Below are 26,627 nucleotides of genomic sequence, written 5' to 3'. Positions count from 1 at the left end.
TAAGGTTAAACCGTTTCTTTAATAATTCATACATAATTTTAGCGGTTTGGATGTCATTTATGCTGACTTTACCACTCTATAATACTATAAATTCCATGATGGATCAAAGGAATTCATGTTTTACCTCTAGGAGCGCTGTTTAGGGTGACTTTTGAAAGTGAAAAGTCTGTAGGAACCCCTATTCCTACCACCTGATTAGTGGAAGATATTCATTAGGGTGGTTCTTATTTTATTTATATCTTAAATATTGAAGTCTTACCCTCTAAATTAGTTTCAATGTATATAAACAAACTTCTTGCTAAATTTGGGTTAAATTGAACAAAATTCAATGATCTTGAAAATTCCCTATATTTTAACTTTAGAAGAAATAATGATTTTTCATTCTTATAAATATTTTGCGAGAAAGTTAGGGGTTGTGGCTACTTTATCTAAGAATGATACATTCCAAGTAATTTAATATATCACTAATTGATATAATCAATAATAGATTGGCTTTAAATATGTAGTGATATAGGAGAAAGGGGCATAATACTAAATTACACAAGGCAGATTGAAACTAGATAATTTAGTGATTTATTATACTACTTAGAATTTTTCAGTTTTAGATAAAGTAGCCTTAAGCCAAAGATTTCTCGCCAAATATTTATAACAATAAAAAATCATTATTTCTTCCAATGCTAAAATATAGGGAATTTTCAAGCTCATTGAGCTACCTCTAACGTTTGCTCAATTTAACCCAAATTTCTCAAGACGTTTGTTTATATTAAGGCTGGGCGAATAGCATTTTTAGCCTATCGAGACGAATATCGAATACCCAATAAATTTCTAATCGAATACCGAGACGAATAGTAGTTTTTGAACACAATACCGAATAGTTAGGCTTAGTACAAATATTACCTTATCGAATATTCGTTGAATAATAGGCGCGAATATTCGTCGAATACTATACCGAATATTCGTCAAATACTATACCGAATATGCGTTGAGTACTAAACCGAATATTCGTCGAATACTATACCGAATATTGACCCAAATATTTGTCGAATAACAGATCTAATAGTCTAAATATTAAAAAAAATTAATATCTAAATGGTAGAATTGTATCAGTTTAAAAGTACCATTGGGCATCCCAAAATAAAAAATATATTTTATTTTAAAATATCACCTGAGTACCCAATTTTTTGTACTACAATATTGAAGTATATCTCGGTATTAAATAAGAAAATCACATTTTATTTTTAGGGTCCTTTTTGTAATTTTTATTTCGCCGAATATTCGCCGAATATATTCCCAAATATTCGCAGAATATCTTCGCGAATATTCGCGAATATTTTCCGAATATTCGCCCAATATTTGACGAATATTTTCCGAATATTTAACGAATATTTAACGAATAATAATTACCGAATAATACCAATGCTATTCGATATTCGATCAAATACCAAAAAAGGCGTGAAGCGAATATCGAGACGGTTATTCGTCTCGATATTCGATCGAATTATTCGGTTAATTCGGTTATTCGCCCAGCCTTAGTTTATATACATTGAAAATAATTTAGAGGATAAGACTTCAATATTTAAGAAATAAATAAAATAAGGACCCCCTAAAATGCATTTCAAAACGTTGTAAATAACAACTCACCAGCGTACCATGTAAACTCAAGGAAACTCCAATCTTAATGTACCGTTAATGTGTGTGCGTCAAATGGTTATTTGCAGACTCTGGTTTAGTAGTTGTACTATCCCGTAAAATGCAATCGAGCCATGGCAATCTCTTATTATTTCTCACGAACTTAATTTTTCCAATAAATAAATTAAATTTATTCTTCTGCCCGGCGCTTCACCACTATCAACTTTTGACATCGTGTCCCAACAACAGCGTTGCTCCAAATTGGCTGTAGCCCGCTAAAGATAAGGGCCAATGTATTCGGCTATCAAATAAAATGTGTGTCTTTTTCATTGTTTTAGGGCGCAGAAATATTTACACGTAATAATTTAGTTGCGTAGGAAACTTAGTATTAACGATTTCAAAAAAAATTCCCCAAATTGCAGTGAAAAATTTAAGTCATAACAGATTAAACAATTGGCAATTTATAACTAAATAAAAGACTTCCCTTTAAAATGTCTTAGAAGATAAAAAAAATCATTTGGAAAGCAGTTTCCTTTTAAATAAGCATATAGGAAACGAAGGGAATTCGTGCATTACTTTTAACCTTCAAAATTGAATTATCAGGATAAAACCTTCGAAATATTTTAGAGCTTTAACTATCACACTCGACAGAAGAGTGAAAATTCATGAACCGAAGTTAATAAATGTAATAAGTAATATCTAAAGATGAATATTTGTTTGTTTGTTTTTATATATATATATAATAGCTAGGGTACCCAGTAATTCCCGGGGAACTATGCCTATTTGTATAACCACGGAAATAGCGCCAGTGGCGAAACTCCGACACATTCAAAACGAAAATAGCACGCTGCAATGACTGTCTCCACGCATGGCACCATACCCAATATAACCTTGCTAAAGAAATTTTCCAAGGGGTCCTGGTATAATCTTCTTGTATATAGAAAAGATGCTCCTTCACAATTTAAGTCTTGCCACAGTCCTTTAATGGCGCTTATTGAAACAAACCAACCATTAACGCAATGGATTTTCATTTTCTTGTGTAGAAATTTAAATTTTACACTTCCTAGCATTTCAATCACTTCTTTGAGAGTTTTATATGACTGGAAGACTGTGTTAGCTTCGATCTTAGAGGCTTGGTTGACTTATATTTGTTACAATTTACTGCATCACAAAGCTGGTCAACTTGATGTATGAATTCTGCACTATAAATAGCTTCTGAATCCCGAGTACCTAAATGGAAATTCTATTGTAATATGGAAAGTAATAAGTCACCAGATATGGCCTACCAAATGAAATATATGCAGACATTCCAACTGAAACTGAAAAAGACATCAGTTGGGCGGAATCTTTCACTTTCAATTTCGAAAAGCTTGTTCGGTGAATATGACTTTGCTTTAATTTTGGTGCAAGTCGTATTGGTCGTTTCTGGTCAGGTTTAAAAAGTTTTCAACATGATGGAAACGAACAGGTTTGCCAAAAACCTCCATTTTATATTTCTTAAAATTATTCCTTAAACCTTTGAGCAGATGAGGTGGGTCATATAGGCAATAAATTCTCTGCTGATTGTGGAAGAAAACGGGTTGCTTTAGAGATATTTCTAGTTTTTTATCAAGACTTCTGTTAGTTGACGCTTGATCACATATGAGTGCCCTTGAAACTTAGAAATTCTTTCAATCATCAATTTGTGAAGCAATTGTGCGCTTGTAGTACCCCTAGCAAAAGTGAAGCCTAGAACTTGCTTCCAGGGCTGAAATATTCCTTGCACCATAAATACTTCAGCTTGATCCGCAAGTATTTTCTCTGATGATGCACCAGTTTCAACAAAACCAATAACTTTGTCTTTGGACGCATTATAGGATAATGAAGAGCATATGCTCATTCCATCAAGTAATAACGTGCAATTCCTATCTTGCATTTTCATATTTTCACTTTCTGGGCTAATGCATCAAAAACCACATCACTAAATCCAGATGTAATTTTTACGTCTGATAACCACTGCCTTGGAAGCCGTGGAGTTTGGAATGCAAATAATCTACATAAGAGTTTGTACGAGCTTGGACTACTATAATATATTGTTTGAGCCATTTGTTTTTCCTGGTCAGTCCACCTTCTTGCATAATGGCTGTTCTTTGAAAATTTTAACTGATTATCAAAACAAAATTAATTGGTCCTCTGTTAGAAAGTCTCTTGCCAACCAAACTATTTCAATAATTTTCTCTTTTCGAGAATAACACCTCTTCGGTCTCAAAGTTGATATAACTTTGTAAGACCTTGATAATTGAACACATTTAACTCTAAGCTTTCGCTTGAGCATTTTTTTCTTAGAGAATCAAGATGAGTACATATGGGCGCTTGCAAAGAAGTTATATCTATAGATTAATAGAAATATTAATTTTATTGGTATATAAATATAGATTTAGATTTGATTTACCTGATTTAATATCATTTAAAGGTTGATTTAAATCCACAAATACATAAAAAAGGGTGATTGTTAAAGTAGAAATTAATTATTTCATGAATTTCAGGACTTCAATCCAACATTTGTGTCCCTAATTTATATAAAATCAATGTTATAAAATTTTCAAACCACGTAACTTTATGAATGTTATGAAACAAAAACTAACTGGGTCTTCTGTTATCAAAGTACTTGATGTCTTAATTAAATTACTGTCAATTATATACTGATAAATCAATTTTCGACTGATATTAGTCATTAGCAGATCTGATTTTGCAGAACTTTGAGCTTCTTAAAAACCAAAAACATTATATCATTAAAAACTATGTGCATTTGGAAACTACGACGCTCACCTGTTCTTTCGAAAACATTCGTGATCAAAAATGGTTCAGATATTGGTGGTCTCAATAAAACTCGAAACAGGGTTTCTAAGATGATCAAAACAGAAACATTATACAATAAATCAATTTAAAAATTTTAGTTGAACGTACCACTATTAAGTCTTGGCCTCTTAACGGGAGAGCGTACAGATTCATTATCACAAATTATTTTTGGGCTACATTTGTTAGGTGTGATCAATTCTATATCGATAGGCATTGCGTTCCAATTAAGTCTCTTTTTCTCATTATTCATGAAATTTCTATTATCATAATGTTCAGAGCATATGAAATCGTTTTTAGTTGTTCAGAGGTTTTTTCAAACAGATCGGTACAGCCACAATTTTTCGTCCACTGCTTACATCTAAAATTATCACGGACTACAGTTAAATTTGAAAAGTAAAAGAAGCAGCGAAAATTTAATTACCTTTCAGTGTTTTTTGGAAATTTGAAAAGCACCATTTTGTTTAGCCTTGGCATTTACACAATTTCTGTATGCGCAATAATGCGTACTTTTTGTAGACGACGGCTTTGCCATTTTAAAACTTAATCGATCAGTGATATAATTTTAAATTATTTCAAATTAAATTAAGAAAATACTTCCAAACAAACAACATTTAAAGTGTAATTAACGTACACGAAATGGACCACGTGTTAGTTGATGGGTCAAAGAAAGCACACTGACTTAAAACTAGCGTTTTCTCGGGGGGCCTCGAGTAAATACGATGTGTGTTCCGCGCAGACCGCGACGTCTTGTTATCAAAATTTCACGCCTCGAAAACAAGTTGGCTCGTTAGGATTATTGTCGCATATACCTCCATAGAGCTTTCCCGTCTATGTATTGGGTTAGTCTACGGTTCGAGCTCTGGTTTTTGACCTGAGGAAATGGATAATGGGGGCTGCAGCGTAACATACACCAGAAGTTGAAATGGTAACCACAGAAAGTTCATCGCTTTTCAAGCAAATGCTAATTACCGTCTTGAAAATGCAAATGAGGACTTACTTGTATCATCAACCCATTAAAACTCTGTAAGGACGTTTATCTTCAGTGGCTCATAAAATAAATAAAAACGCATTGTGGTTGCTCAAAAGTACCTCGAAAACGATTTGTATTTGAATTAATCACAGATAGATAAAAAAATTTACACACAATCCCTACGAATTTCGACGTATTAGCTTGGCATATATTGTAGCCGATGCCGCCGATATCACCGTCGATTTCTACATAACGCTCCAATAGTCTAGAAGGACCAATTATAGGTCAAACGATTGGAAATGTGATTCCTAGATTTTTGCGTTGGCATCTATATAATAATTTCTAAACTAAATTCGATTTGATTAAAATCTATTTTCTGTTAGTTTCTTCCTGTTTTACCTAAGTCTAATTAAATACTTCAATTTTATTTTTCATTGATGTTTTGAGACATCAAATGAACCACCGCAGCTCAAGGTATTTAAGAGTGTCTATTTTTCTGGCTTTATTTATTGGGATGCATGGTTTTGCTTCGAAACTTTTCAAATGGAATTATCTCATTGCGCTGGTAAGGAATTTTTGGAGCGTTTATTATTTTAATAGACAGGGCGATTGAGATAATTGTTAAAATTTTAATTTGACGTGTAAAATGTCCATAGCATATCAGGGAGATTGCGTGTATTATGGAGTCGGGACATCTTGGAATCAGCGCAACTCCCTTCACCATGCAGACAATCAACGTTTTACCAATCGCCAAAAATCCTTGATTTCGACTTTCATCAAATATTTTCCTCGTTTTGAATTTCGTTAACTTAACCGACTAAATGAAAACAATCGTGTTCGCAATTACTGATTTACCTCTCTTATTCTTTCCCACCCGGAAAGTAGTCACAGTTTCCGAACAAACTTTCAATCGGCACAAATTGTCAGCGGACCTTTCGTAGCAGTGCGCAATTTCGGGAATTCTTACCGAGCCCTTTCGATGTCAGCGTGAACAAGTGCCCAAACGTTTAGATCTACTTTTAGGAATTAATATCATTTTCTTCGAAGTGTCAAATATGAAAAATGCGATTTTAATCGGAGCTTGGCTTTTGTTGCGGGCATTAACGGAAGTGAAATCTGACGGCTTAAGCGTCATCCCGGATCCGATCGTGGAAGAAAGCGAAGAAATAGCCTATAGCAAGCTAGTAGCCATGGAATCGGCCATGCAAGAAGGTATCGAGAAAATGATCAAGCAAGCCCTGCCGATGGTGATGAGTTCGAGCTCCGACGCCAACATCAGCTCGCAGTGCATGGGAGCGCTGCTCAAAACTCTCATGGCTGTTAAAGACATGCAACTTTGGGCATTTGAGAGTAAGTACGGAAGGGATTAAGATGAATCTGAAGCGACCACCTCATCGGGTCTGAAGTGAATTAATTCGGAATTTAAAAATTTACTTTTGTAAAATATAAGGTTAAATGAATGAGAAATTTGGGTTTTACGAGATTTTCAGAAATTTTGTAAAATTCGTTCGGTATTCGACATTCAATAACCGTTCATACACATTTAATACCATTAAATACACTCACCATAGCTCACATTTCGGCCTAAGTAATAAATCAACTGATGTAAATTTCACTTCATTGCTCCAGTGGCGGAATTATCTACGTGAAAGAATAATGCATACACACTGGTGTCATTCGTCAGATTAGTGAAATATTTTATCTTCTAAAAATGTGTGAGTTTCAATAATCACACCGCCATCAATTTGTGTTAAAGTAAGGTGGCAAACTTTCCCGAAAATCCTAAGATAACGTCATATTTAAGAAAAAATTACTTTAAATTAACAATTTCCGTCTATCGGAGGAGATGTTTGATTTTAAATCCCCATACTTGTGACTCTTTAGATTTTTCAATGAAGGTGATACACGGAAAATGGAAAGGATGGAGCTAATTTTATACTAATTCTTCAATTAATTTAGAAACAAAAGAATTCTTGGTTTTACGGACATTTTTGTAAAGACTGGTCCGAGTTAGACGGTTGGGGTTTTGTTTTAAAATAAACAAAACAAGAAGGATTTCACTTTTCATTTAGGATTTTAATATTTTTATAATATGTTTTAACTCACGACCGAAATCTATCGCTTCGCCCCCTATGATCTGCCATTGAAACCTAAATAACAAGCAGCTAAAGCAGAAGCTATTAGTTTTCCCTCATTGTGATTCGTAAATTTCGCTTTATAAATAATAGAGTGCTAGCAGTTGATTCGTTTTTAAAAGTTAGTGACGTCACAGCCGTAGCTTCCGTAATGGTTGTCATGAAAACTCGCGTTTTTTCTCAATAGACGTTTAACATTGGCTTAAAATGTCGCTTGATGATTTAGGCCTAGGGTGGTGCGTTGGGTGATAGACCTAGCTTATTATACTAATCTTTCAATTAATTTAAAAACAAAATAATTCTCAGTTTTACGGACAGCTTTGTGAAAGACTGGTCCAAGTTAGAAGGTTTTGTTTATTTTGTTCAATATCTATTAGCCTAGGATCATGAAGGATTTCACTTTCCATTTAGGATTTTAATATTTTAATAAAATATTTTATACTCACGACTAAAAACTATCGCTACGCCCCCTTTGGTTCGCCATTGAAACCTATATAGGTAGCGGCTATCGCAGACGCTATTAGTTTTTGCTTAACGTTTTTCGTAAATTTGACTTGATAAATTATATATTTTGCATTTTATATAATTTTTCGATCGTTTACTTATATTTTGATAAGTTTATTGAAGAAAAAAGGTTCTTTAGACTTTTTAATTAGTCCTTAGCAGACGCTAGATCAAAGCGAAGCTATCTCCGTTACGCCACCTAGACTCATTTCGGTCGTGAATAGTCGCGTGAATATTTTTCGACGCGCAAATCGCCAGAAAAATTGTTTCATATAATCCCCAGAACGCTTTCAACAATTCTAAACATGTTCCATTCCGTTTATTTCAATTTACTTTCTTTGCAAATAAGATGGAAATTATTTAAAATTTGAGGTTGTAGGCAAGTACAGCTTTTAAAGCCGCGTTCACACACATCTTCGGTAATGTTACGAGCCCCCCTCCCCTCCCCCATATTAGATTGTGTCGTGTGAACGGTCACCGTTGCGCGTTCAAGCGTTTCGTCACGCTTCGCCGACAAGTTTGGCAGCGATTCCTGATGTTATCGGGTCCCTTTCCTTTTTTAAGAAGAAAATCGTAGATTTTTTCCGAACTATTCAATTTTTCTGGTTTTGATCTAGAAGCACTAATCTTTCAATTTTTGATTTATTTGTTTAAAAATGCAACGGATTTCTCCAGGTACATCCATTTTTTAATACAATGTTTTAAACGCACTCTCGCCAGCTTAATTTTCTCACATTGGTAGTTTTTAGTTCTTTTATTAAAAAGAGATGACGATGGAGTCTATCGCGACGCGTGCTACGAGCTATTAAAATCTCACTTCAATCTTTATTGTAAAAGTCGAACCTTAGAGTAAAAGTATATGTGGGAAGGAATGAACTATATGCCCGAAAGAGTTAGAAATCAGTCACTCCAGGTGGCGGAAAATCCTCTCTTTGGCTGTAGAGCATAGTTAGAGAAACCTCCGCTACTCTCATTGCCGCTACGATCTAATAGAAAAAATTTAAAGAAAAAAAGTAGTCCCGAATTCAACGTTAACACGAATTTTGAGCTTGCGGCAGTGCGTTTAAATGGACGTAATTGCTCAAGCTCGATTTTCGTTTAAACGCACTTGAACTTCAAAGTGTTAATTTAGCATTTTCCGAACGCTACGAAACGATGCTAAACGTTTAAATTAGCTCGTGTTTGAAGAATAAAAAAGATGTACAATTTCATTTGTTTAATTTTCCAAAAAATATAATGTTGCTTTTACAAATTCTAATACCATAAGAACGTAAATTTTCAAAAAGTAAATTTAATCATACAATATCGAGAACGAATATGAACTTAACCCAAACTAACCTAACCTAATCTATTCCCAACCTAAAATAATTTTACCTAACCCGACCTAACCCGACCTAACCTCAGCTCCTGACAAACATTTGTGGGAGGGCATCACATCTTCATATCATATATATCTTCAGCGGCTTAGGGGGTCATGGCCCTCAAGGTCCCCTCTGGAACCACGCCTGCTAAACCTTACCTAATGTAAAATAACCTAACTTGACCTAAGCTATATGGTTCAAGTTCATTTATTTCCCATCTAGCCGAATTCCACTATTAGATATATTATCTACTCGAATCTTATTATTAACACGTTTCGTGCGTATAACCACTTTTTTAACTCAAGGGAATCTTTTCAATGGGATTCGATGGATTAGGAATGATTTTCTCTTGTAGGACAATATGGTTTTTAGTGGTCCATTGGGAATTCGATCGTATAGCAACAATTTGAACCAATGGGATTCTATTGGGAGGGATTCTGTCAACGGGACGGGACAGTAAAAATTGTAATCTGTCCATTGGGAATTCGATCCCATATGGTTCTACCTTATGGTATTATCCTCTTGATCTAGTGTAAGAAACAACTTTACCCGTGAGATTAATCTACAAAATTAATTAACATTTAAAAGAGGAAATCACTTAATAATCAATAATAATAATCAGCTAGGCTAATACCCAAGGCACCACCTTAGGCCTAAGTCCTCAAGCGACTTTTGAAGCCTTTAATTCATCAGGCCCGTGCCGAGGGGGAAGTGGCAGAATCGCCGTAACCCGGAGAAAAGGCCCCCAAAACATGCATCCGGGGCCCACTACGTTAGATGCTCATCACAGCGAATAAATAAAACATTTATTCCCTTCTCGCTTAAAGTTTTAATTGGCGCCATCTAGTATAATTAAATGTCTCAAAACTAAATAATTGTCCTAACAGTGATCGACTCGTGTGGAATTCCCGGAGGAGGATTACTCGGCGGATTGGCGTCGGCAGTCGGGAGCTACTCGGAGTGCCTGGACATCGTCATCCCCAGCAAGAACGACAAGAAACCGCGACAAACTGGACGCTACTGCGTGGCTCGCATCCGGCCACCTCTCCCTCCTAAAAAGAAAAATCTCCGAGCTCTAGAAAACGTTTTTACTCGCGCGAACTCCACTTTTAAAACAGAGGTGCAGTACCAGTATTAACAATATAATTCTATTAAGAACAGTTTAAATAATACATTCATCTATCACTAATTTTTTAAGATAATGAACCGAATGAGAAAATTATTTTCCTTGATGTACGACACATCCTTCAAATTGGGCATTTGCGTTCCTTCAGCCTGCACCAAAGACGACCTCAACGAAATGATCCAACCCGGTAAGTCTGTCATTAAAGGCCAAGACCAGAGATTCCATTTTATCATTCGCGAAATGTTACCGCCCCACTCATACTCTACGACTGGACGATTGGTGTTGTGGGTACAGTTCCGCATTAGCCCATAGCAAGGCCCTAGGCTTCGAGCTTCTTTTGGGCCCCTCAACCGCCCAACATCCTCCTTCCCCTTGTGATGCATGGGTCTCTGCATTTGATGGGCCCTAGGCTTCAGTCTAGTAAGCTTTATGGATAATGCGGCACTGCGTGGATAGCTTGATCAGACTCATTCGGATCTATCAAACCGTAATGAAAAGGTGAACTACAATAGCCAGAACAGTTCGAGATGTCACTAAAGCGTTCCGAGTTGTCAATCAAGCTCTAAAAAAATGTCACTCGAAAATAACAGGGTGTAAATTCGCTCTGGTCTCGTTCTTTTAGGCTAAATAGACACATACTACGGCCAGTAGCGTAGCCAGGATTTTGTTTCGGGGGGGGGGGGCACACCATTGGATAAAAAGTAAAAAAATAAAAATATTTGTACGTACGACCATACGTTTCGGGGGGGCATGTGTCCCATGTGCCCCCCCCTGGCTACGCCTCTGCCTACGGCCAATTAACGAAAGGGTCAATTTTCACATTTCCAGCTCTGAAACAAGTAGGATTGAATTCCGACATTGAGTTTTGTGTCAAAAAGGAACCCTACCACATGGATACGCTTCAATTTTCAATCATGTAAGCCAGTTTTTTCGTAATAGTAAATGCTGAAGAACATAATATTTTTCTTAGAAATAAGTTCAAATAGCATTATACCGCTAATGTTATGTAATTGGAACATGTAACTTCGCTGACTACCACTGACTTTTCAAACGATTTTACGGAAGAAACAATAGTGTGGAGCGAAATACAATAAACATGGTGTTTTGGATAAATCACAAAAATTCAGGGGCGTGTTCTTGGGGTCTAATGAACATGGGTCCTTAAGTGCTTCGTTTCAAAACTTCACCTAAAACTGGTACACAGCCTTAAAAATGACGAACGATATTCTTTCTTGAACATTTGGTGGTACTTGTCCGCTCTCTCTCTCTCATATGCGTCTATCTACAGCTTCAAACCTGCGTCGATCTGGAACCCATCTTTTAGGAAACTGTTCCTGGTACAATCTTTGAGATTTTAGACCATTTCCTTGAGCCCGTCCGTACGTGAAGTGCATAGCCGCGTATTCGTTATTAGAAAAAGGGCCGTATTAATCGCAATTTTCATACACTATACATAAATATTTTAAAACAGCACGCTATTTTATACTTCAGAACATACTTACCTATGCATTTGGAAGAGCTACCGACAATTTCCTAACAAAATGGATAAAACATTTATAAATACAGTCTGTTGCTTTATCCTTACCGTCTGTTGTGGCATTGTTGGCACTTATTTTCTACCAGCCTGGCTAAATGGTGAGACATACCTAGGTTTTTGGCAAAATACTTTCCCCGAGATACCAGACGGCGCATGTGGTTATGGCAAGATGAAGCTCCATCTCCCTGTAGTCGTGAAGTTAGAGCTCATCTGGATGCCATATTTCCTTTGAGGTAAATAGGTCTTCATGGAGCAAATGAGTGGCTAGCCCGATCTCCAGATTTAAACCCACGCGATTATTTCTTCTGTAAAAGTGTGATATTAGAAATGCCTAAAGTTGTATTTTTAATTTTCATAATTTAAAATATTTGTGATGAATATCTGACAAAAATGTTTTTATAACTTTATTTGAAAAAGTAAATAGCTCGTATTCATTATCAGACTTATCTTACTTCAAAATGCTCATGAACTTTTCTCACTTCTTATTAATTTTCTCGCTTCACCGATAAAAACAACTGATAATTTTATAGAAACAATTTGACTCAGTTTTAAGGCTGTGTACCACTGTTTGGAGGTAGTGTTTTGAGAGCACATTAAACATTTTAAAATTATTAGGACCCATAGAACACGTACCGTGTACATCTCCGCAGATTGGCGATAAATGTACGCCCGTTGGAATCTGCTTCGAGCCTGCGATGGTGCATGCTGCATTTCAATGGCTTAGACAGACACTTCTGTCTTAAGAGATATACAGGGTGTTAACTAAAAATGGACCAGGGCGAATATCTCAAAATGTGTTTTAGCTACGATTTTGAGATTTTAGGGTGTTATAGAGCGCCCAGGGGGTCAACCAACTATGAAAATGTCAATGACCTTGAACCATGTCGTCAAGGTCGTTTGAAAACTAACTTGAGAACCGTAAGAGCTACGAAGTTGGTTCCAATTAGAACGGTGTTCCCCGTCACATTTTATGGCTAACTAGCTTGGACTCGATCTGATTTGCGAAATAGGAAGTTGAGCAATGTTAGGCCAAAATCAAGAAGGTCGTTAAGTTGATAACGTGTTAAAGACGATGTTCAACTGATAACTTTAAAAGTACTCTTGTTAGAGTACTGAAATTTGTTAGACAACCTCATCGTGTTTGAGGGTCTTTAGTTTGAAAATTTCATCTCCCAAAACTCTTCTTCCACACGTTATCAAATTAACGACCTTCTTGTTTATGGCCTTACATTTATCAACTTCCTTTTTCGCAAATCAGATTGAGTCCAAGCTAGTTAGGCATAAAAGGAGACGGGGACCACTTTTCTAATTGGAACCAACTTCGTAACTCTTACGGTTCTCAAGTTAATTTTCGAACGACCTTGAAGGCATGGTTCAAAGTCATTTAAAATTTCCATAGTTGGTTGACCCCCTGAGCGCTCTATAATAACCTAAAATTTCAAAATCGTACCTAAAACACATTTTGAGATATTCGCCCTGGTCCATTTTTTAGTGAACACCCTGTATTTCAAATATCAAATGTTTTCAACGGCCAACTGTTCAGTTTATTTAGATCGTTTTTCTCAGACATCTGAAGATAATCAGATAATCAGATCAGGTTAATCCTTTATATTCCCCTCACCCAGAAATATGGTCTTAAATTGCATCTAATTCAGTATATTTCGTTCCTACAACACGCTTGATTAGAAGGTACAAACCAAACACTCCAATTAGTATAATATTTCCAATCTTAGCCTACTAGGAGTAATATAACAGACTGGAAACTGAGTTCTTAAGTTAACAGAAAGGAACTTTAAAAAATATCTTCAATTATCGCACAAATATCGGAAATATAGTAAAATTATCGCAAAAAGCGTACTTTATAGTACGTGATTGAAATTATAGTACGGAGAAAATCGAAAGATAATATTGTCGAAATGTACTACAATTATAGTACGGTTGCCAACGCTGCGAGCGAGAGTAAAAACAAGGAGTAATGTCTATAACGTTGATCTAAATCATCCTTGCAAAAACAGTTTTCCTTCCCACTCTTACCGTAACGAACATTTTATGGAAAGCTTTATCACGGGACCTCGTGCAATCTGGGTGGCCTGCTTCGAAATCTTCTCCTCCAAAATATATTCACTCTTTTTTGCAACATTTTGCACAGTAGTGTGCAAAGTGATGACTCTAAAACAGCACAGATAATTGTCGACCAGCTTTTTAAAAAAATTATACCATGAACTAATTTGAATATTAACTGAATGCCTGTTTAACCTTAAAACTTTAAAACTTGGAACACGATTTCCGACCACATTTTATTAAGATGGTTCCAACTTTGAAGGTTAACCCAGTCAACTGTGGCTCCTAAGGTCTTACCCTTTGAAGCAAATTGGCCAAGTATGAACCGAAACTGACCAATTATAAACCAAAAGTGAAATAATAACGATTATAAAATCTGAAAATTTTCTTTAAAAAATCGACCAGCTTTGACCAAAAATCTTGTAACGTTAAAGTATGTACATAAGCTATCAAGTTTTATCAACGTGTGTTTGTAGATTGACAAAAGAACCCCGGCGAAGCACGAAAACCATAAATTGGATTTATATGAACTAAATAAAACATTTCAGCATCCAGAATATTGGGAATACTAATTTTGTAGCTTTCACGCGGCGAACTAAATGAAAGGAGAAACGCAAATTACGTTCGAAGTTTTACAACCTTTACTGCAATGCGATTTTATATTATTTGATCACTTAAAGAGAGTGTTTGAAAAATATGTGCCGAATTGCAGTAATGATATTGTAGTTTCTCGCATTATTTTAAAAATAAATATATTTTTTTTAATAATTATAATAAGTTGTGAAATGGTTTGTTTCATTAAAAAACCAAACCAATGTAGCGTATGAAATCAGCCTATTTTACGATCAGCTTAGCAAGGAAGGTCAATACTAACCCTATGGCAAGAGTTAATATTGACGAAAGCTAGATCTTCCCTGCTAACGTGTTGATCGGTAGATCGCTAACTTGGTAGGTCATTTTATGATCTGCGTAGACTTGGCTAACCGAGGGTAAACTTGGAAGGTGCAAACGTGGCACGCCAATATATTCTGTGCAACTATGGTAAATAACTGGTGAAATAAGCCATGCCCTTTTATGAACCGTGCAAAAATAAAAGATTCATGCAAAATCGTATTACTTTTGGTCAGTTTGTTTCAACAGTATATGATGATTGATTTTAATTACTAATTACTATAATATATACTAACGAATTCAAGTTAGTTCTTTAGTCCGTAAGCATTCAATTTCGGTACTGCTAATTGCATATAATCTCACTAGGGGCTTCCACGTCGCGTACACAGTTATCAATCAATCAGTAGGTTCCGCCATCCTGATGTCCACTTTTTCCATAGTAACGATAATTAAACAATTATCCCCAATTTATCTAACCATCTATGCCGTCATGGACACTGGCACGTAGGATGCTGGTGTCAAATGTGTCAATGGCAGATAGAAAGTGTTCAGATTATTGTCCAGGTAATGCTCTAGGTGAAACTTAGAAGCGTTATTTTACATTTACATTATTATTAAATTAAATAAATGACTGTTAAAATATCCATACCCTATCTTGTGAAGACTAACTTCCCCTTCGTAAAATAATCGTGTGTTCCATCGTGATCTTTTTAAATTGCCTACAAGGAGATGAAGGATTCAGGGGCGGCTCCAGACAAATATTTGGGGGGGGGGCGTCGTAGATTTTTTTCAAGACATAGAAAACAAAAACTTTTGGATTTGTATACTCATGTACCGTAATACTACTTACAGTATTAGAAAGGTGGTGTAGGGGAGAGAGGAATACTGGGCCTTGATTTAGGTCAAGAGAGTCCACCCATGGCACTGAAGGTATTAGTGCACCATAGGCATTCTATAAAACCATAAAACTCTATAAAGTTTTTTAGACATTTTTAGAATATTTTTATAAAAAAGCACTTGCATTTGATATTCTAAAGTTCCCATAAAACTTATTGTTTGTCCCTTATATATAGGCCTACTAGGTTTAGTTTCGATGAAAATTACGACGCCATCGTTGAACGGTTGCACTACAACCGTAATTTCATAAATAGGTTTACTAAAATAATTTTATCACTAAGATACTTGTGACTTACCATAATCGCATAGCGGCATACGTGCACCAAAAACAGGTTGAAGCACCGCCAAAAACGTGGTTTTTGTGTAGTTATAAATCGTAATTATAAATAACAATAACATTTCCTGAAGTTTAATAAAAAAAACACAAAGTATCGTACATTTTCCATTGGCCTGGCTCGCGCCCTTGCCTCCTCTAGAAGGAATAGAAACGGCCGTCAACGCCTCGCCGTTAAGCCCTGCAGCTGCCGCGGCCTTGAAATTTATCTCCGAATACGGGTCTCGATTTTCCAGAAGTGAGTCAGTGACTCGGCCTGCAGCTGGAAGAGCTTTAGCATATAGTTGACGGCCGAAGTTACGCTGTTAAAGCTCTGGCAAATTTATCTCCGCAGTTATACGTTACGTAGCTCTTCTGTAGCTGCAGTATCTCTTGCATGCAAAAGACCTTGATGGCATGTAAACAGTAAGCTGTATTGATTTCTTACACGTATATTAAAATGATACTCATCGTAAATATCAACTATTTTGGGGGGGCAAATAGTCCAAAGTGTCGATGACAGATTGAAAGTGTCCATATAAGTCAAAAACGGCGTGAATTTCTATTATTTCCAGAGGCGTGTACTTGGCATTTGTCATGATTAACGTCTTCGCGACTTTCCTGGACGAGTGCCCCAACCTGATGGACAACAAAAAGGAAGGATACATTCATAAAATGATCAGGAGTTTCTCCATCCGACGCAACGTTACTAGCCTCGTCAGAACCACGACACCTCAAAAAAGAAGCCTGGGCTGTATGAACGGCCTGCGGTACTTGTCGACCACGTGGGTCGTCTTGTGTCATACCTACCTCACTAGCGATCGTAACATGTTAAGTAAGAGTCAACGCTATTCCTAACTTATTGTTAGATCAATCAGATAAAAACTAGTTTGTATACGCAGGGAATGCCTTGTCAATAGATGAAGCTGTAAGAAGATTCCCATTTCAGGTCATTGCGAATGGCTTCATATCGGTAGAGACGTTCATGTTCATTACGTAAGTTTCCGTTGATTACAACAATAAGATTCTCACCTAGTTCTTTGTTTAATATTTACTTAAATAAATATTTATTTTATAAATAAAATACTAATTTTCAGTTTTAAATATTAAATGAATAAATCTTGCACAGGTCAGTTCTGATTTCCTACCATTTAGTCAAAAGCTTCGACTCGGGCAGTGGATTCCCATTTTTCATTGTTCTAATACGGAGAATTTTGAGGTAAGTTTCTAAGATAAGGATAGTATAATTTGATAATGCAAATATTAAAAATGGTTAATAGAAGAATTAACCATTTATAGTTGCTAATGATAATTATGTAGAAGGTTTAGTTAAATGAGGTGCTAACAAAAAACTTTCGCCGCTAGTGGTGGGTCCGAGATAGAGCTCCTATAAGCAGACGGCGCCTGCCTTTCGTCTTCAAAACACCCGTTGTCAAGACCAATTGAATACATAAATATAACCAATGAATTAAATACTACTTTTAAAGACAACCAATGAATTTAATACTACTTTTAAAGGCAACCAATGAATTAAATACTACTTTTTAAGACAACCAATGAATTAAATACTACTTTTAAAGACAACCAATGAATTAAATACTACTTTTAAAGACAATCAATGAATTAAATACTACTTTTAAAGACAACCAATGAATTAAATACTACTTTTAAATACAACCAATGAATTAAATACTACTTTTAAATACAACCAATGAAATAAATACTAATAAAATCGAAATGAAACTACTTTAATTACACAGTAATTTTTAATTACTGTGTAATTAAAGTAGTTTGATTTCGTTTATTATCACATACATAGGTGCCGCTTTTAATTAAGTATTTAATTAAGTCTCATAAAATAGAAATAAATACTACTTTTAAAGACAACCAATGAATTAAATACTACTTTTAAAGACCACCAATGAATTAAATACTACTTTTAAAGACAACCAATGAATTAAATACTCCTTTTAAAGACAACCAATTAATAAATGCTCGTCAAGACAGTCATTTGAATAAATACTCGTCAAGGCAGTCAATTGAATAAATACTTGTTGTCAAGACTACCAATGGAATAAATACTTGTTGTCCAGATTACTAATGGAATAAATACTGGTTGTCAAGAATACTAATGGAATAAATACTTGTTGTACAGACTACTAATGGAATAAATACTTGTTGTCAGGACTAATAATGGAATAAATACTTGTTGTCGGGACTAATAATTGAATAAATACTTGTTGTCAGGACAGTCGATGGAATAAATACTTGTTATCAAGAAAACCAATATAATAATTAGACTTAGATGACCTAGCGGTGAAAGTGTATTGAGTGCTTAAAATGAAACTAGGGTGTTACTCATTTTAAAACGGAAAAATTGCGTGTCTAGACTACTGCCATCGTTACTGCTGACAATGTCCATCGTGATCGTACTACCCGCTTTTGGCTCGGGTCCCTTTTTCAAGGAAATCATGGAGGACCAAGCGCAATTGTGTCGCACAAAATGGTGGCAAAACGTTCTTTTTATTAACAATTTTGGCTACATATTCCAAATGGTAAGCGCATCCGTAAATGCCTGAGTAAAATCGTAACACTTTCATTTATTTTTCTTCCAGTGCATTCCTCCTTCGTGGTACCTCTCTGCCGAATTCCAGGTCTTTCTAATAGCGATGGTTTATTTCATTTTACTATTTAGGTAGGATAGACAAAACTATTTTCATCACGAAATCGGCATTTGAATCACGAAAAATTTATATCGATTGTAGGTTCAAGAAATTTGCCAAAGCGTATTTGCTACTGATGGTCTTGTCCTGCACCGTGTCCAGCGGAGCTATTTCCTACCTCTACGATTTACCACCTACGTTTATCATCAAGTTCTTAGATATCGAGTATGGACCAGGGTTTACGATATCTGCTCATAATTATCAATAGTTATACTTAACGATCGATCGTTAGGAACAAAATAGAATGAACTCTCAGTAATCCTCCTATATAGACCGTGGTTGCAAATCGTTTGTTGTTTAGCGCTTAATTTATTTATTACTTTCTTAATACGTCTAATTTATAAAGTTGTTGCTCGGGGTACATTCAGTAAGGCTCATCTTATAGAAAATTATTTAAGAAAAAGATTTTCCGATGATTAAAGTCAAAGGGGCGTTGGAAGCTATTATACGGTTTTTTACTCGGCGTTTTACCGTTTGTGTCGTCTGTTATGCGTTCTGCAAACATAAAGCAGAAAATTTAAATGATTGTTTTAATAATTAATCAAACTTCTAATGATAATATTATGTAGTTGGTCGTTTTAAAATTTTATTCCAATATCGTGTTAAGATTAACTTCCCTTGCGTCATTATGTCACCTGTTCCGCCTTCTTCACTACGACCCTATGAGTAGGACTTCGCAAGATAAGGGGAAGAAAATTTAAACTTATTGACTCAGAAACAGTAAAAACCGTACATTGAAAAAACCGGACTTAACGGTGACTTCGTGGAATCGGTAGTGATTCCACCGAAAGCTTAAAAGCCTAGGTTTTTTTCTGCCAGTCCCCCTTTAAATTAACTTAGTGGAGCACAAATACCCTAGTGGTAGGCCAACCGCTGAACATTTTGGCCTAATTTAAAGGGGGACAGGCAGAAGAAAACTTAGGCCTTTAAAACAATATGACGGCGCCTACAGTAAATCGAACGCAACCGCTGTCATATCAATGGAGAAAAGATAAGGAGAACTAACTCAGTGCATTTGTCGAAATGGTCTGCCAAATAATTCAATCCGCAAGATAACGAGGTGATGATAATACTTGAAATTTTCACATCTAACCGTCATCAACCAAATATATTCAAAATAAAATCTGATGGGTAGAAGGCGCTAGCGTCACATTTTAAAGAGTGCGCTGACTCTCCTTATCTGTCATCCGTGATATGAAGTACGTTCTAAAACGAGTCCTTTGTAGGCGAGCGAATGAGTACGGCAATAAGACATACACGATGCCTTATGTCCATCTGGGAATTTACGCAGTTGGGCTATATTTGGGAACCTTCCTAGCCCGAAATCCCAAGGTCAAACTATCTCTGGTAAGGTTCAAATTACCCGTACTCGTATTAAAACTATCGTGTTTGATCGTGCAATTAATATTTCCCGCAGTGGACAACGATGGTGGGCTGGCCAGTGGCGTTCGTCAGCGGGATGTTTATCGTGTACGCCACTTATCTTTGGAACTTCAACAACTCCTTCACTCCGTTGGACTCCATTCTCTATTCGGCGTTCCACAGGACGGCTTGGGGTCTCTGCCTGGCGTGGGTGGTTCTGTCTTGTTTCGCGGAGAGAGGAGGTGCGTGAAGGTTACGCCTGTCCACACATTTTTTATCGCCTTTATTTTAAACCGTTTTTTGATAACGCGTTTTGCTAAGCTTAAATGGAGTATAATTGTAGCATGGATATTCAAACTTCCATCATTAGCCACTCGTGTCGCTACAGTCTAGAATGTTTGAACTATGCTCCCTTTAAGCTCGTGATTAAGTTAATATCATTCGCTTACAACCGGAAAAAATCTTCGTTGCGAATAGTACTGTTGTTTCTATAAAATGAAATGAATAAAGGGAAATATCATAGGTTGGTCTTACGTAACAAGACAGCTTTATATTTATGTTCTTCGAACGCGCTAGAAAAACCTATATTCGATTGCACTCGTAGGAAATAGGGCTGGAATAATTCCGGAATATGATTGCTCGGATTTGCTATCACATTTTACGGAAGTGGAGATGCTACTTCCTTTGAGCCGGTGTGGCCCTTTAACGATTATTAAAGTTTCAAAGCCTTAAGACAAAACTTATCCCCGTTTTCTTGTCACGCAGATTTGTGCCAAAAGTATTTCTAGTCGAAACAATTATTCTTTACTATCCAATGGAAACAGTAAAACCATTTCATTCATTTCAGGAGTGATAAATTCGACACTCTCATGGCCAGCGTTTCAGCCAATGGTCAGAATGAGTTATTTGATCTACTTAATTCACGTTCCCATTTATCTCTTCATTTCGTCGAGTAAATTAGGACCTAGCGATACTACGCAATACATGTTTGTAAGTTAGACATCATCAGCTAACATTTTCTCTACAGTTTTTAAAAGCTATGAACACGTTTCAGGTTTACAATTTCTTCGGGGTTCTGTGCACTAGTACCATTCTAGCGTTTTTCCTCCGAGTTCTCTTTGAATCACCAATTATCCAACTCGAAGCGCTGCTCTTTCAATCGTTGTCCAGCAGAAAACAGAAGCGAAACGAGATAGCTCCGAAAGTCTAACGAGAAGCCCAAGATGCCAAGACCAAATTAGGACTCAGCCTGCAATTGAAACCATTATTTCCAATTCATGAAAAATCATAAGAAAATAAATAAATAATTCATTAGATAAATTATATGAACAAAATTAATACAAACATTATAGCAAGTTGATAAGTAGCAAATATATAGCATCTCAGTTTGACTAAGAGGTAGAATTTTTCTCAAATCTATAAAGGGCAATTTTGAATTTTCCGGGGTTTTTTAAAAATTAAGGGAATATTCAATTATCAAACATAACGTATATGGGTGTCTCAACCTGAAAATTATAAAAACAATTAGGTAGTCACTAATGTAGGGTGTCTCAATTTGATTCATAGTAGAACTTTTTCTCAAAACCAAAAAGAGTTCATATTCAATAATGAAGCTTTACTAATGGCATGTGTAATGCAAAATATTGACTGTTTCGATACCCCCTACCCAGAGTAATAAAGCTTAGCAGTTTACAAAAACACTACTCTCTTACTACCTTTGAATCCTTTTTTAAAACTTTCATTAATATGATAATATATAACAAAACAACATTAAGTATTCATCAATATCAACCTTCAATTTGCGAATATTATCGGGTAGGCTGAATTTAACTACGAGTGAACAATAAGTCAATTCGGAAAGTCAGCGGTGGAAATTCCTATCATGTGAGGACTGATCATTTCCCTTATGTCAAACACATGTCAGATTTTAGATATCGTGACATTTGTTCATTTTATGGACAACTTTGAGAGAGACTGTTCCGAGATAGAAGGTTGAAGCTTCGTTCATTTTGTTACTTAAGCCACGTTCACACTAGAGCCTAAAACCCAGTTTAGGTCGGTTTGAATGCCAGTTTTGACCGCCGACGATAATTCTTAGTTCACACGTGCGAAATCGCTTCACCCCGGTTCGCTTATAGCCAAGGCTTAACGCCATTTCAAAATATGAATAGAATTTTGAAAATACTAAAATGTATCCCAAAACAATTAGTTAATCATATTTACTATACATATAGTAATATTATTTGACATTATTTAGAATTTTACCCCCTTTATTTTTGAAAATACGAGCAATTTTACTTCCCTGCCTTGTCGTTTTGAAAGCGATTCTGAGCGAACTGACTTTTACGAGTTGCTTCCCGAACCAACACGAAGCGATTTCTCACGTTGGTTTTAAAAACCAGTTATCGAAACGAAGCGAATTTAGGGGTAAGTGTGAACGTAGCTTTAGTCAGGGTTGACAAAAACCTGGCAAAAACAGGTTTCTGCCGGGACATGTGGGAAAAACTGGTAAAAACCGGAAAAAATGAAGAAAAAAAACGGAAAAAAGTGGAAAAGACTCTTAATGCTAAATTAATCATTGATATATCTATTAAGTGGCTAATTTGGTCATTGCAAATAAGAGATATGAAAAAAAGGCCAGAAGAAGAGTGAATAGAATATAAGAATATACTGCTTTTATTATTTATTTTTTATTGAATTTTGCAACTAGAGGTGGAAAAAACCATGGAAGTATGATTTTCCACACGGTTTTTAACAGGAAAACAATAGGTGGAAAAAACCATGGAAAAATCTAGTTTTTTCCAATGAAAAACGGCGGTTTTTACACCCTTGGCAAAATTGTGCCAACCCTGACTTAGATATTAGACTAGGATCGATAAAATAGAAATATTTTATGGGGATGTGTAAATAGTATTTCCAATAACTTACTTTGTTTTCGAAGAAGAAAAAATGATTTTATACAATTAAGTTTTAGACGCCTACAGCTTCTTATTCGGCACTGAAGGGACAGAACTTCATTCATACTATCACTACAGCTTATGGATGCTCTTACCCCTTCTAGTGTTGGACTCCAGTACTAAACATACGCAGGGTTTTTACCGCCCTTTGACTGATGATTTTTTACACCGTCGAAGGTTCCTTTGGACTAGCGTGGTACCAATTTTGACCTCATATATCTCTGGCTAAGGCAGAATTTTCAACGGGACACGGGTCTGGGTGAAACTTATATTATATTCCCATAAGTTATCCTTTACTTGTGGTGTTCATGGTGGTAACTAACTAGCTAATTAACGAATATTTTGCCAATTGAGTCCGTGATGAGGAAGTTTCACTTCATTTTAAATACCAAGTTAAAAATTAGTAAACAATTGAATATACAATTGTACCCTGTTTATAGAATATTTATGTTGAAGAATCAAGGACGACAATTCTAGAAATGGCTAGGTAAATATATTTATAAATTAATATTCGAAAAATATTTTATATTTAACGTCAGTAAGTAAAAAATTAAAGTTTTAAAACTTTTAAATTTTCCATTTCTCTTTTTCAATTTTGTGGGCAGATCTTACAAATAGCCAAAATATATATTATAAAAATTTTATTAATTAAAAACTATAATAGTGATTTAATTTATATAATTTTATTTTATATTAAATACGTTATTGATACTAAATGTTTAGTATGTGGGCCTAATAAATAAGTAGTATATCACACCAATGCTTTATTTCTTTGTTCTCATTTGCGTTAATCAGTTCTTGATCATATTTGAAATTGTTACTTTACATCCACCATTAAACGAAATAAGGAATAAAGAACCAAAAACTTTCGCTACGACAATGTCGGTGAGCCAAAATTATACTTAACCTACATTCTAAAACCAAACGCTCCAACGAAAACAATATAACTTTAGGCGTCTTAACTAATTGTTAGAGGAAGACCGGAACAAGAAAGTAACCCAAAGATTTCCCTCCTCCCCCACTTCCTGTTACAATTCCGAAAAACAAAAGAACGACTTTCAACATAATATTCTTCGAAATTATGCCAATTCATTAATGATTTCCACTTTTATGTGAGGAATTAGGAAAATAATTTCTAAAATCATTATTTTACTGTCAAAATTATCGTTAGTATATGTTTTTGCTTAAATGGATTAATTTCCACATGATATTCTTCGAAATTATGCCAATTCATTAATGATTTCCACTTTTATGTGAGGAATTAGGAAAATAATTTATAAAATCATTATTTTACTGTCATTTAAAGTTGGACGAATTTCAGGCGAAATTATCGTAAGTATGTTTTTGCTTAAGGGGAATATAGCTTTCAACGAGTGCCTTTCGGAAGACCCCTAGAATTTTGGCTATTACCTCTGCAACAAACCACTATCCAACTCCAAAAATGTCAAAGGAAATCCTTTTGGTGGTGACAAAAATTTAAACTTTGAAGCCATAACTTTTCAATTATCTACATTGGCCGCAGCAAAACGTTACGGCATTAGATTACCAATTTTACAGGATAATTTCAGTTACAAAACATTGTAACTCTTGAAAAGCCTTGAAATTACTTAATTTGGAATTTTGAGCTATTTTCGCACCTGGTTTTATAAAATATCGCATTTTGGCTGAATGCAAATTACCCTAAACGTAACTTTTTCGAGTGTTACTATATTTTTACATTGAGGTAACGAATTTCACTCTAGTTTTTGGTTTAACGTGTAAAGCTTAGTTTCCACTGACACGCTGCTTTCAAAATTACTAGCCACAAAGATCAGTTTCGCACTTTATAATAGTCCGTGAATATAATTGTTACATTAAATAAGTTATAACAATTCTTCTACTCTGATCTGTCCGAAACTACACCACTACCAACTTTTTAGCTCTCGGAGGAAGGTCAAAAGTATTCGCTTTTTGAATAACTCTCTTTACAATTTTTCCAAGAACATTATTAATTCATTATCTTCATATCAAACTCAAGATTCGTGATTTTAGACCGATTTTATCCCCAATTTGTGGTTTAAAATTAAAATTAGAATTCATAAAAACAATTGAAATTGCCTAAGCGCGTATATTTGGCAATAAATAAATTGCTTTCGAGCTAAAATTTCCTTTAAAACGCTTAGGATAATATTTTTATAAAAAATTTCCTTTTTAATGCGAAGATTAGCATGTAGGAAACGAAGGGTATTAATATATTACGAATACGTATAGTTTAACCTTCAAATGTAATTTATCAGGATAAAACCTTCGAAATATTTAGGAGATTAAACATAAATTCTCTACAAAAACATTCAAATTTTAAAGTAGATATAGCGACTATAATGATTTCCACCAGAAGTCAACGATATATTTCTTACACCTTAGGCCATTAATTTAGGTGGCCGGGTTATAATGCGTAGGAGGGTGTTGGAAAGCCCTTCAAGCCACGCGAGCCAACAGCTTCCTACACTAACTATTACCGTTAATCTCAACAAGCTTTTATGGAAGGGGAATCCGGAAAGCTCGGGAAAAACCCCTTAAACCAGTGGGGAGAGAACTTGCAAACTCAACGCAGGAGTTGTTCCGAGTTTTCACCCAGTGCCACAAGCTGGGATCGTACCCGGTTCCTCTTGCTGCGAAGCGAAAGCGCTAACCACTCCGCCACCACTAAGGCGTAATAAGAATAAATCGTCATTTGGGTGGGGTAAGAGGGGGCATTGCCTACTCCCCCCTGAATTTTTATGAGCTAAAAAAGTTCACGATTGTTTCTAAAACCCACTCAGATTCGGATGAAATACAAGGAGTCTCTTTGTTAATTTTTTACTTTTGTCTATTATCCTGAAAATCACTAGCATTTATCAAATAACTATTTTGATTTCAAATCCAAAAAATAGTCAAATTGACGCGTTTTTGCCATTTAAAAAACTGTTTTACGGAGCTCAAGTTCTGCCCCCTCCTGAAAAATCCTGAAATGACGTCCCTGAATCGTGTACTGAGGAAGTTTATATCGCATCACGGCTGAAAATTTACCACGTGTATGCAAGCAACGATGTATTTAAAGGTCCATGTAATCGTTTGAAAGAATTACAAATAGCTATATGAAAAATATTATAAATTAATTTTTTAATAATTTGATGTTATTTTTAAAAAAAAATTAAAAATTAAAATAGAATTTAATATAATATAACAATATTTCTCATTTAAAATTTTAAAACGATAAATATAGTTTCCTTTAAATCCGAGGGGTAAGACGGTCTCAGATAACCTGTACACCGAGTTCGAGCATTTAGCACTGTTAAAGGTAC

The 26,627-nt window shown here is 35.4% G+C and overlaps 2 protein-coding genes across 2 annotated transcripts in view; both read left to right on the top strand.

The window, feature by feature from the left end:
- The first annotated feature begins 6,492 nt into the window (after positions 1-6,492).
- On the top strand, positions 6,493-18,841 carry LOC149945459 (nose resistant to fluoxetine protein 6-like). The gene is made up of 8 exons (XM_090176565.1): positions 6,493-6,787; positions 10,325-10,557; positions 10,636-10,750; positions 11,392-11,479; positions 16,838-17,097; positions 17,165-17,258; positions 17,392-17,481; positions 18,652-18,841. Exons 1-8 carry the CDS (start codon positions 6,493-6,495, stop codon positions 18,839-18,841), a joined length of 1,365 nt encoding a protein of 454 aa, XP_090032691.1.
- Positions 18,842-18,914: 73 nt separating this feature from the next.
- LOC149945458 (O-acyltransferase like protein-like) overlaps positions 18,915-26,627 on the top strand; it is a 32,822-nt gene continuing 25,109 nt past the window's right edge. The window contains exon 1 of the mRNA XM_090174626.1: positions 18,915-18,957. Within this exon, the coding sequence (XP_090030752.1) occupies positions 18,932-18,957 (26 nt within the window). The 5' untranslated portion in view covers positions 18,915-18,931. The remainder of the gene's footprint in view (positions 18,958-26,627) is intronic.

The sequence above is a fragment of the Leiobunum rupestre genome, chromosome 5, assembly GCF_980474605.1.
Source record: "Leiobunum rupestre chromosome 5, qqLeiRupe1.1.hap1, whole genome shotgun sequence".
Lineage (NCBI taxonomy): Eukaryota > Metazoa > Arthropoda > Arachnida > Opiliones > Sclerosomatidae > Leiobunum > Leiobunum rupestre.
This window is presented reverse-complemented; position numbering and strand designations above follow the sequence as displayed.

Excerpts from the sequence above, each read along its gene's own strand:
- LOC149945459 (XM_090176565.1), top strand. The coding sequence starts at position 6,493 with ATGAAAAATGCGATTTTAATCGGAGCTTGGCTTTTGTTGCGGGCATTA. Across the intron at positions 17,098-17,164 it reads TAGCGATCGTAACATGTTAA|GGAATGCCTTGTCAATAGAT; the intron begins GTAAGAGTCAAC and ends TTGTATACGCAG. Across the intron at positions 17,259-17,391 it reads GAGACGTTCATGTTCATTAC|GTCAGTTCTGATTTCCTACC; the intron begins GTAAGTTTCCGT and ends AATCTTGCACAG.